The following is a 12482-nucleotide window of genomic DNA, read 5'->3' as shown; positions in this document are numbered from 1 at the left end:
CTGAACGTAGGCATAAAGATACACTAGTTAACACCAAGACACATGTTAATGAAAAGACAAAAACAATTGATTTCTGAGGTTTTATTTCCTAAAATACAAATCAAATTGGACACTGCAACACTGCATTAACCAAAGATCAACACAACAGCCTCTTCTACAAGTCAGACTGAATATTTTTATTGATGTGATGATTGATATGATGAGCCCTAATTCAACATAGGTGTAAAATGTTATTGGTAACAGTCATTGTCAATTAAAATATAGTAAGTGAAAAAAAAAACATATTGAATCATAAATGAAGTTGAGTTGAGAGTAAAATTTGATTTTAGTATCTTTGATACTCAGTAAAACTAGAAACTAGCCAAGAAATTACTTAAGTACCGTATGAAGTACATTGACTTAAATACTTTACACCACTGATTTTAAAACACAATGAATAATTAAAGAAAAATTTGATTTTTATGCCACTGTGACTGTTCAATTTTATTTATCGCAATTTTTACACAAAATGGCCAAACGTTTGAAAACACATGTCCATTAAATTGATATGCAGGATTCTTCCAGAATGACTTTGAATGACTTTGTACACTGCAGCAGTTAAATTCGCCTTCATTGGAACTAAATGGTCCAGACCATATCAGAACAATGCCCCTTTTCACAAAGCGTTCAAATCTAGCAGAAAACCTGAAAAGTGGATTCTACTAAAACATAAAGGTGAGCAATACAGAGCAAATCTGTATTAATAGGTTTGGAATGGCAGCATATGAGTTAGCAGTGTTGAGCACAAAGAGTAAGCCAAGAAAGATCACCATGTTTTAGTGTTTTACTAAAATGCTGAGCCACCATGTGCTACCACAACAGCTTCAGTGTGTCTTGGTACAGATTCTCTTAAACTGTACTGGAGAGGTGAACACCATTCTTCAAAATGATATTTCCTCTTTTGGTGTTTTAATGATGTTGGTGATCCAGTATTTTTAATTAAGGGGACAAAAATCCAAAAACCTCACACAGGTGTTTACCTGAGTTGAGATTTCACGAATGTGAAGGCCATAACATATTGATATGTACCTGTTTTGACCAATAAGAGGAAAAGGGCAGCCAGAAGAAATGTCATGCAAAAATAGCAAAGTTGTGACACTACAAAAGCTGTAACTGTTTAAAACAGGGTTGTTATCTGAATGACATATTTTGCTGAAGCAAAGACATTTGAATATTTCAGAAGGTTCGGACCGACATGGTTTTCAGGTAATCAGAGATATTTCGGGAACATTCTCTGGAGATTACACAGAATAGTAAAAAAAAAAAAAAAACAGAGAAAATTTAATGAGGAACAATTCTGTAATTTAAAACATCTTGTTTAAAATATGTCAGAGGAACATTGCAATGTTTTTTTTTTTGTACTATGACAAAGGATATAGGAACTCATATTTTACAACTGTGGTGAGCAGAAAAGCACCTCAACATGCCCAAAACCTTGGATAGACTAAAACATCAGAAGACCGCATCAGGTTCAACCCCTCTATGCCAAGAACAGGAATTTGAGGTTATCATAGGCAACATGTTTTGCTTGGTGTTACAGTCTAAGGTTGGGCCACACAGCATGATTAAAGGCACAAGGTGGTGTATGTAAGATGTACTGTATATGTAAAGTATATAGTATCCTGATAGATAAAGGAATAGAGCGCAAACACTGCAATATTAGAATGTGTATTGTGTGTATTGGAATAAGTACATGCACTTGCAAACACAGGGTAAGCTTCAGGGTGGACCAACACAACATTTCTTTTTAATGAAAACTAAATGACCTACAAAAGAAATTACGAAAAGAAAAACAAACTTGTACGGTTGGTTTAAAAAAATTGCAAATATTAAATAAATACTATAGACACACACACACACACACACACACACACACACACACACACACACACACACACACACACACACACACCCTGCTCTATCGGTCTTGGTACCATTTATATTATAGGCTATATACCTATCTAATGCTTAATCTTTGAAAGAAAATGATTGATCCAAAACCTCCCACAGGTCTCTAACTGGACTGAGATCTCAATAGCGCTAAGTGTCTAAAACAGGAATGCTTTCTGAATATCTTATTTTGTTGAAGCATAGATTCCGCCATGGTTAATTTTATTTCCCTATAAAATCTTAAATAAAATATTTTGCTCCATAATTCTGAGGCACAGTGCCAGATGTCCTACACACTACTGTACAGTACAGCAGATCCTGTATTACACAGAAACTCATTAGCATGATTTGTTTACTTTTTACACTGGACGAATACTCAAAAGGGGGTACGTTTCTCATAACACACACACACACACACACACACACACACACAGAGAGAGAGAGAGAGAGAGAGAGAGAGAGAGAGAGAGAGAGAGAGAGAGAGAGAGACTGAGGTACAGTAAAAGCCTATCGCTCGCACGGGGAAGAGGAAGGGGCGGGGCTTCTTCGGGGCTGCCCCCTCTCAGACTTCAGTGGGACGCACGCGCTGCCCCGGGCCGCCTGGGTGGTCTCTCTACTTTGGTGAGCTGTTGCTAAGCAGCTAATAATAGTCGTGTTTGCTGAGTAATTTTTGCCCTTCTGGAACCAATCAGAGCCGAGAAACCCCGGCCACCTGACAGACCTGGAGGCGGGATTTCTGGCTTTTTTTTCTTTCTTTCTGCAACCCCAAACCAACACCCCCCCAGTACCCCTCCTCCTCCTCCTCCTCCATCCCGAATGGAGAGCTCTCTCTCTCTCTCTCTCTCTCTCTCTCTCTCTCTCTCTCTCTCTCTCTCTCTCTCTCTCTCTCTCCTCATATTATTGAATCGCAGAGACCGCCGTGTCCCGAGGCCCTCAACACACACACACACACACACACACACACATACTCACATAAGCACAAAACACAGAATGCAGCGGATCCGGAGTGCTCGTAACTCTCACTACAGAAAGCGTTTCGGCTTCTGATTTTTTTTTCCCTTCAATTTTTTTTTGCTATTATTATTTTTTTAAACTGAGAAAGTGTGAATGCGGGAATCATCGGAAACCTCCGGATTCGCGAAATGTTGCAATGGAAGGCGCCGAGTGTGACTCGCCGTGCCAAGCAGGAGTATGAAGCGCCTTGTGGCTCAGCGAGCACCGACACACAAACGCCGTTTGCTTCGGATATTGAGCGACGCGCGCGGGCCGATCGCCTAGTGCCGAGAGCGCGGAGCGGACATCATGGCCTCGGCTGGTAACGTCTCCTTCGAGCAGGAGGAACACGGGGAGCCCGATCGGCCGAGGGCGACGCGGAGGACGAGACGGAACGGTCGCGCAGCCCCGACGGACTTGGAGTACTTACAGCGGCCGAGCTACTGCGATGCAGCGTTCGCGCTGGAGCAGATATCGGAGGTGCTTTTTTCCGCGTTTCTTTCTTTCGCTTCTTTATTCGGTGTGGAAGCCGCTGGTGCAGGACACACGCTTGAACATCCTTATTGTTAAGCCGCCGCATAACTGGACTTGTTTTGTTGTTGTTGTTGTTGTTGTTGTACTTTCTGTCCTGCGTTCCCGCTTATACACCAGCATCTCCTGTATCAGTGCGAGTTCTTTCCCTAACACCTCCCGGTGCACAACCGTGAGCTTTCTCGCCATCCGCACAGGGAGTAGTTTTTCCTCCCGTACGGCGGAACGAAAACCCATGCGGTTGCCCCTCTTCCGTTCACAAATCCTGCCGTAAACTCCCCTCTCCTGGCCCCTATGGCTGCGTTCCCAAACCCGCGTGTTATCTACTGTATTGTGTGAACCTGGTCCTCGTGCAAGGAGCGCGTGCACCCTGATCACTCCGCGCTGTTTACAAGGGCTCGGGGCAGCGGCGCTGCAGGACGAGCGGAACCCACGTGCACCATCGGAGCTCTGATCACTTGAGGAAAAGTGCACTGATGAAACGCTTTATTGTGTAAAAAAAAAGAAAAGAAATTGTACTTTTAATAGGTTATATGCATGACACGAGTGCGGCGTGATAATAACATTATTGTGCAAAGCTGAGACCAGATCTGTCCTGAAGCTCTTCTCAGGATCATGTAGACATGCAGTGAACCGTTACAGTGAACTCGTACTATTAAATCTGATCATAGCACGTGTTTGACATATTACCTTGAAGATGGAGAGGGAGATGGAGGAATCAGTTGGCATTCGAATGGTTCGGTTTGTGTGTGCGTTATTTAGGACACTGTCCCGTTAGATCGAGTCTGATCTGTGTTGTGTTTCTCGTTGTAGGGTAAAGCGACTGGAAGAAAAGCACCGCTGTGGCTGAGAGCAAAGTTTCAGAAACTTCTGTTCAGACTCGGCTGTTATATCCAAAAGAACTGTGGAAAGTTTTTAGTTGTGGGCCTTTTAATATTTGGAGCTTTCGCTGTAGGTTTGAGGGCAGCTAATCTGGAGACCAACGTGGAGAACCTCTGGGTGGAAGGTAAGAAAACCCTTTTCTCCTCTTTATATCTTTAAAATGATTGCTTTCTGTATCGTATATAAGATGCTGGAGGAAAAGAAGGAATGTTTATTATATGCTGAAGCTTGGTGACGTGCAAAAAAACGTGAAAATGTTGTGCTTTTTGTTCATTTTCTGTGCTAACGCTGTGTTCCGGTGCGCGCCGCTGCGATATTTTACCGGAGACGGACTAATTTGTGTGTGTGTGTGTGTGTGTGTGTGTGTTTTTACGTGAAGAAATGTTTGACAAAGCCGCCATTTTGTGAGGGGGTGCAAGTGTGTGTGTGTGTGTGTGTGTGTGTGAGTGTGTGTAAGTGTGTGTGTGTGTGTGTGTGAGTCTGCCTGCCTCCAGCAGCTGAATGTTATCCGACTGGCTGTGTGTGGTCCTGTTTTGGACGCCTTTCAACTTTCCAAAAAGATTTGTCTCAGGGTTAAAGGATGAAGAGAAAGGCTGAGAGAGAGTGGACGAAGGGTGAACACAAGACACCCAGTAAAGCCTCACTTCACCCAACCATCAGACCTGAGATGATTTTAGGCAATTTCGGTGATTTTGTTGGAAATAAACACGCTGTTCGAGGCCGTGAAGTGCTGCTGGTGTTGGAGGTGGTGGTGGAGGTTCTGCACCAGGGAGGGGCGAGTTGACACTTTGAGCTGCATTCCAGTAAAATTAGTTTTGATAGTTCCAGTGGGGTAAAGCGAGCCGCTGGATTCGGACCAGTCATGTTTTCTGACATTTGAGTCAATCCCCAATATTGCCATGCTGCCACTATCGGGCCCTTGTGCCAGGCTCTTAACTTTTTGTACTCCAGAGGGCCATATCCATAGCAGACCCTGTGCTCTGACACCAGCTTCCCAACAAGCTGGCATATCTTAAGTACGAAATCTCACTGTGCTGTAACGTACATGCGACAAGTAAAAATCTCTTTCTTTTCTTCAGGTCAACTTACCTCATAGTAATTACATCAGAATATCAGTCAGGACGAGCCAAACCAATGTAATAACACTTCTCAGCCCGTAGCATCAAGTCCAAGATCACTAAGAAAATGCACTTGGTAATAATGTTTTGTGTGCAGTGAAACTATAAAAGAAAATAATCTCAAATTTGTTACAATTAATGTCCTTTCTGGCCAATTCAAACCTTCATTTCACTGTAAGGACATATGTACTGAGAAATATTTTTCCAGCAAGACTCTGGTATATTGCTACACATAACTACAAAATGCTCCAAATTAACTTTATTCGAATAAAATCAATCGATCAAACACTCAATAGAAAATACGACGGTGATCAGTGGACACGAGACGAAGTATAAGTCATACTGAAGTAGTGTAAGTAGGTTCAATTGGCGATGTAAAGTAGAATATTTGAGCTTTAGGTTAGATTTAGTGCTTGAACATTCTTATTACATACAGATAGTTACATCTATATGTTTATGTGTGTGTTAGATGTTATATGTAATGCTGTGTCTTGGAACGTCACAGAAGCAAACACGTCACTTGTAACTGTATTCTCGAACGTGGCAATAAGGCTTACGTTTAGGAAACTAAAGCAGAAACCGGGTTTAAAATGCTAGGGTGTTAATTTTCACCAATCTCAACAATCATTTTTCTTAAGCAGGTCCAGTTGCTTTGTGACAAGCTTATTAGGTGACAGTCCATCACAAAACCACGCCGTACAGATCCAGATTTGGAATGATGACAGCTGCCAGATGCAGGATAATCGAAATCTGTTTGTTTGGATTAAGCTCTGTAGCTGAGGGATAGATTAGTTCTGCCTGTTCCGGGGTTTTCGAGCCGGACGATCTCGGCCCGGTGTCCATTAGAATGCATGTTTATGTTTCATTTGGAACAGCCCCTTTCCCAGCGACCTCTGAACGACCCCACTATTGCACTTCGTCTTGTACCTTCTGCTTAAATTCGGCACAAAAGGGAATCGGTGTGATCTCATCTCAGCTTTCATCGCTCGCCATTTGGAACCGCGCAGGTCCAAGGAATATAATTTGTTTGGTTTCTGTACAAATTTTTACAGTTAAGACTGATGTAGGTCATGCTTTTATAGACTTATCCAACTCAGCAAGAAACCACATGCACATTCACTGTCTCAGAACACTTCAGCTGAGCCTGTTTGTGTTTTAATTGCGTTTCAGCTTCTCATGTGTTGAGTGTGTATCTCTAAGAAAAAGGTATGCCATTGACAAAAAGAGCAGATGCAAAAACCAACTGTTGAGCCACAGTAATGCACACGTTGCTCGCATCGGGTTTGCATCGCATTCACAGTATGAAGTAACGGTTCCATTTTTACAAAGTGAGGAAACACGTCTCTGAAAGCATTTTTTTTTCACAATAGGCAAAGTTCATGAGTGTTGTGCAGTGTTTATACAAAGATGCATTCGTTCTTAATTCCGCACTATAAGCTTGCAGATTTTTCTTTACTTTATACTTTCTTGTAAAGGTTTTTTTAGGGTAACGTCTGTTCCAATGAAGTCTCTTCAGTCATCTTGGGTGTTCTGTTCATAAAAGTGAACCCACTCCTAAACCTCATTGAGAGAGAGGGAGAGAAAGATAGAGCAATTATGTGGTGGTTCAGCTGTACTAAAAACAAACACTGCTGTTTTCTTTGAAAAAAAAAACACTAGAAGCGTTTATTTAGAACAATTTCAATAAAAAACAGTTGCTTTTCCACATATAATCTGGATTCTGCAGAGAAATCATTAAGATATTGAGATTGTTTTAGACTACACCATTCTCTGAAAAAGGGGGGTTAAAGGGCCATGGAATTGGAGGCCACAAGGCTGCATCTCTTAGGACCTGAGGTCATCAACTGGAGCCTCCACTATTTAAAAGCTCATCTGATACCAGGCTGAATGAGGCTGGTGTGGAGTGAAGGGTTCCAGCCCGATGTGGAGGTTGAGGGAATAATAACCGCAAACGCCATTATGCCATATTCGTTTAATTTTTTGCAGTCAGCTTAATAGTAAGTGCCACTAGCAATGTATAAGATGCACCCAGTAGGGGGCAGTATGATTTTATCAGTGATTGTGATCAATATGACTTGATTTCTAAGGTATCCGTAGTTCGAGGCTTTATTTTCAGGCTTGTATGATTCTCAGAGACTGAAGCGAACAAACCCAAATGTGTAGCCAAATCCTGTCATCCCTGTAGAACATCCATTAAACAGGTAGAGGAAAGTTCATACACCAGATTAAACATGTGGTTGTAATTGTCTCTTTGTCATGGATAGACTCAAGGACATATAGGCTGCGAGGCATATGTGTAAAAGTAATTTTGTCTCCTACTGTGTATGAAGCACCCTCTCTGTTCTGTGGCCACGAGAGTGTAATAATCAAGTGTCATGGAAATGACTGGTGTATAAACCGAGCGTGTATATAGTGTGATGTGTAGAGTAGATCATATGTACACCATCAGAGATGTTGTTTCTTCATGTGATTCAGGATTATGGGGTGTGCATAATTTTGCTTACATTGGGCATTTTGATCAGTTTTGCTGCAGGCCATCTGAAAGAGCCCGAGAAACACAGATGTGTGTGTCGAAGACAGGGACAAATGGAGGACTTCCCATTCACAACTGGCATCCTGACAGTCCTCCAAGTCCTGTGTTTATGTTCTGCATACCTTCACCTGATGTTATTCAAAAACCAGAGACACCAGAATGTTTCTCTCTCCCTCTATCTCTCTCTCTCTCTCTCTCTCTCTCTCTCTCTCTCTCTCTCTCTCTCTCTCTCTCACTCTCTCTGTCTCTCTCTCTGTCTCTCTCTCTCTCTCTCTCTCTCTCTCTCTCTCTCTTTCCCCTCACTCACTCACTCTTTCACTCTCCCTCTCACTTACCCATGTGCCCCCCCCCCAACCCTCCAGCTTCTGCTTGCTTTCCTTCCGAAACGTTTCCCCCACACTTAACACCCTCCCCCTTCTTTTACTCTCCTTGCCTCACATCCCTCCTCCCCTCCTCTCTTGGGAGTCCAGCCCTGGGATGCCAGATGTATTACAGAGTGAAGCACAGCAATGTAAACACTGTGTCTTGCCACGGATGCCGGGTGGTCCGGCCCTCCCCCTCTCTCCCGTCCTCTCAGAGAGTGAGAGTGAGAGAAAGAGGGGGAGAGAGAAAGAAAAAAAAGAAGATAGTGGAAGCAGTTGTAGAGGGCCAGTTTTTTCTTCAGTCTTAACAGGCTTAAAAATTCAAAGCGGGAAAAAAAATATAGAGGCGTCACGATTCCGAATACGTTGAGCAAGACACCTTAAGGGTTATGAACAGCTATGTTGACACTGTGCAAACCTTTCCAAAAAGCTTAGTTATTGATTTAAATCCGAAGGAAGCCGTAAAACATGGATTGGAGGGGATTTTTTTTTTAAAACGTGGCCAGAAACTAGATTTTTTTCACCATTTTTCACAGTAGGCCTTGTAGTGCTGTTACTATGGAGCAGTTCAATAATATTGCTTTTTGAGATCTTAAGTAATGAGTATATTTGCATATACTCATGTTTTGACTAATTTCAGAATAAAAAAAAACTTTATTGTTTGGGTTATGAAAGTGAAATAATACAGTGTTATGCAACTAAAGTTACAGAAAGCTGCCTATACTAGAACATGACTTAGTTCCAGGACATGTGGATGCCTGTGGATGATATCTTACTTTGCTGAAACTCAGTGTTTGGGTCGGTGCACACTCCGAGTCCTCAGTACTACGAGCACACACGCACACATGCAGGCACACATTCTCTCCCTACTTTATTGTTGCATTGCGATCTAGTTGATTTGAATAGTTTTTTTTTTTTTCAGGGTAAGTGACCTGAATGAAGCCAGCAACGTGGAAAAATCTGGCCTTTCAGGGCCATCTGAATGTACATCTCTGGATTGCAGTAAGCTGCATTTGTATGCAGCGGACTGCTAAATACACCCATTTTTTCAAGCCACAGCTCAGGACATGTGATTAGCATAATTAGGGAAGAGCAGGCCATACATATGGTAATGCAGCATGGAGTAAATGGCAGCTGCGGTGTAAAATTTGTGTCAGGGGTCGGCAGACAGCTTGGGGGCATTGTGCCAGAGCTGCGGGTCAGGAACTCTCTCTCTCCCTCTCTCTGTCACCTCTCACTCTCTACTACTTTTTCACTCCCACCTTCAATGACATCACATCGCTCTTTTCTCTCATTTCCAGCAAAGTTTGAAAAGGCTGAGGAGTGTTGGTGGCCAAGGTGCACAATTTAGTAAGCAAATTTTTAGTATGTCAGTTTAGATTGAATCGAGACTTAATGCTGAGTATTACATTAGTAGGTGCTTCTTACTATCAGAATTGATAATAGAAGTAAATGCGGATTTATTGAGTTTTTTTATATCTTCGATCATATTTATTACACATTTGATCAGGGTCATGGTGTACTCAGGTTCAGGGTGTTTTTGGAGTGAAAGGTGTGAAGCAGAAGGGCACTCCGAAATAGATGCCAGGCGTTTTGCAGTTCACCATTCACACCTAGAATCAGTTTAAAGTAAAGTTTAAACCCAAATGGACACCACACAGACAGTAAAACAAGCTCAGGATTAAACCATGAGCTGCCAACTTGCATCATGTCAGTCAGCGCTGGCTCAGCACGTACATCATAAACACTGCTGAGACATGCTACAGGATGTTTAGATGTTCAGGGCTGTACTGACTTAGTCTCCCTGGATTTGTGGACTGGATGTAATTAAAGAGACGAGTAAATATAAAGGCAGTGCCGAAGTGGGTAGCATGGCAGTGCCAAGCGAAAGCACTCAATAACTAGCTCAGCGACTTCCGCATGACCACAGGGGGGTCGCTCCAAGTTCAGTTTTAATCCAACTAATCCAGCCCGTGACACACTAATAAAAAGTCACCACACGCAGCACCCCTTTCTGCCTCATCGGCCCCCAGTGAGCAGCACCAGCAACAGGATTGGCCAGAGCTGGAATGGTGGACTTGGCAGGATCAGGTGGAGAGCAATGGAGCTGTGATGTGGGCGTGTGTGTGTGTGTATGTGTATCAGAGGGGCACCTTCTTGAAGTGAAGGAGCCCCATGCTAGCCTGTAAGGCAGACCAATAAAAAGCCGGCTCATGGCTGAATAGTGAGAATCGTAGGGCAAAGCTGGAAAACCGGGGGGCGATGGCGGGCCCCTTCCAATCCACACTCGCCCAGCAGTGAAAAGGGAGGGTCAGGGGTTAATGTTATGCAACATAATAAATGAGCTCAGTTTAGGCTCAAACACACTGGCGTGCACACCCAGTTCGATCGCAATCCCTCTCACTTGCTGCTTGGGGGGAAAAAATGACACAGTCAAAAAGGGTTGCTCAAAGTGGGAAATAACCAGTTATAATATAGGCATTAAAAAAGAATAACTGTATGTGCATTCACTGCATTAATGCTTTTATCATATGCTTTACTATATAATTTTTTTTGTCTATAAGGTATGGCAGATATACATTTATGCTATGTCAAGCATAAAGCAGTGTTTCCCTTTGTAATACTTAAAGTAGAGAAAGGCTCATAAATTAAAGTGAGGCAATATGTAAATGGACCCTCAAACCACAATAATCACGCTCAGGTGCTTCAGATATGTGTTTTTATAGGTTCCTGATCTGTTATGACATTCACATAATCCAACGCTTGTAAATCATTTTAAATATTACACAGCATATATTGGGTTTCAGGCCTGTAAAGCAGGCTGTGTGCATTATTGTCTTTAGTGGTAAAGCTCGTCTGGCATCTGGTGAGCATCCGATCATCAGCAGGCCGCTAAGCTCGCATTCTCCCGGCGGTAAGGAGATCTCCGCTGTATACTCATGGCTTTCTGATGGCCTCCTAGAGCATTTCCTTCTCCCCAAAATCGGCTGGTGTTCCAGAGGACTAAATAAAGAACATGCTAAGCCATATTAGGCCGTAATCAACCTGGCTTCCATAACCATGTTGAAGCTAAGCTTGGCTTTGGTCAAGGCTGCGATTAATCATGGATAATATAAACATGCCCTAAAACAAGATCAGATGTGAGTGTGTTTTGGGCTGAGGAAGAAAGACTCCACAGTGTTGTCCTAATGTGGGTAGACATTTTTCCTCTCTCTGCTGCTCTTTCCAAAACTGACTTGGTGGTCTAGCCTCAGAGCAAAGCACACTTTTCTTATCTTTAATTCGGTTACAATGGCTGCAAAACCCACAGCCCAGGCCTACTGTACAAACCGATCACCTTTCGTTATTTATACGTTCCTTTTTATGTTTCTTTAACATGCATAAATGTTTACTTTCAATATAAGATTGAAAACATTTATTCTAGCTTGTGCTGTCTTGAAAAAAACGGAAAAAAGAAAATCAGGAATATTCCAAGCCAGCTGGAGAGAATGTTCATGAAGTAACGAATAAATGATCCCGAACCGTTCCTTTAAATGATTGTGAGGTCAGCTTGATTCGTCCTGCCTTTTCACAACGCAGTTCTGGTGATTTAGCCTTTATATTAAAGGTATTCAAGTTTCCTATGTTCTGATATAAAAAGTTTCCTACACTTTTTATATAAAGGTTGGGGTTTTTTTTAACGTGAAGCCACTGGATTTGGTTCTAGTGAGTTTCCTCGATTACTTGCACGAATGAGCCGCATTGTGTGACAGCGATTGTGATTGTGTATGTGGGACAGCCGCTTGGTGGATTCTTAAACCTGAAATGGAGAAGTCCGGTTTTCTCTGTAGGCAGGTAAAAGGAACTTGCAGAATCGTCCACTCTAAGAGGGAGACGGCCACCGGTCAGTTCATCTCTTTGAAAGGCGACTTTTGTAACAGCTTTAGGGTTAGAAATAAACTGACTGAAACTGAAATGAAAGGACTTTATAGCCCAAGCTCTCTTTAGGACACACACATACAGAAATAGACATACACACTAAAACTTCTTTATGCACCACTGATTGCATTCATCAATCATATGTGTCTAAGTTCTGGCTATGCATGCGTTTAAGAGAATTTTTTTTTTTCAATAACACGATGAGAGTTGTGATAA

At 42.5% G+C, this 12482-nt stretch overlaps 1 protein-coding gene across 1 annotated transcript in view; it reads left to right on the top strand.

The window, feature by feature from the left end:
• The first annotated feature begins 2839 nt into the window (after positions 1–2839).
• Positions 2840–12482, top strand: part of ptch1 (patched 1) — a 47350-nt gene continuing 37707 nt past the window's right edge. Inside the window, exons 1-2 of the mRNA XM_083553617.1 lie at positions 2840–3402; positions 4267–4459. Coding sequence (XP_083409743.1) covers positions 3232–3402; positions 4267–4459 — 364 coding nt within the window. The 5' untranslated portion in view covers positions 2840–3231. The remainder of the gene's footprint in view (positions 3403–4266; positions 4460–12482) is intronic.

This window comes from Silurus aristotelis, assembly GCF_946808225.1.
Source record: "Silurus aristotelis genome assembly, chromosome: 11".
Taxonomy (NCBI): domain Eukaryota; kingdom Metazoa; phylum Chordata; class Actinopteri; order Siluriformes; family Siluridae; genus Silurus; species Silurus aristotelis.
The sequence above is the reverse complement of the archived record's forward strand: the minus strand, read 5'-3'. Positions and strand labels throughout refer to the sequence as shown.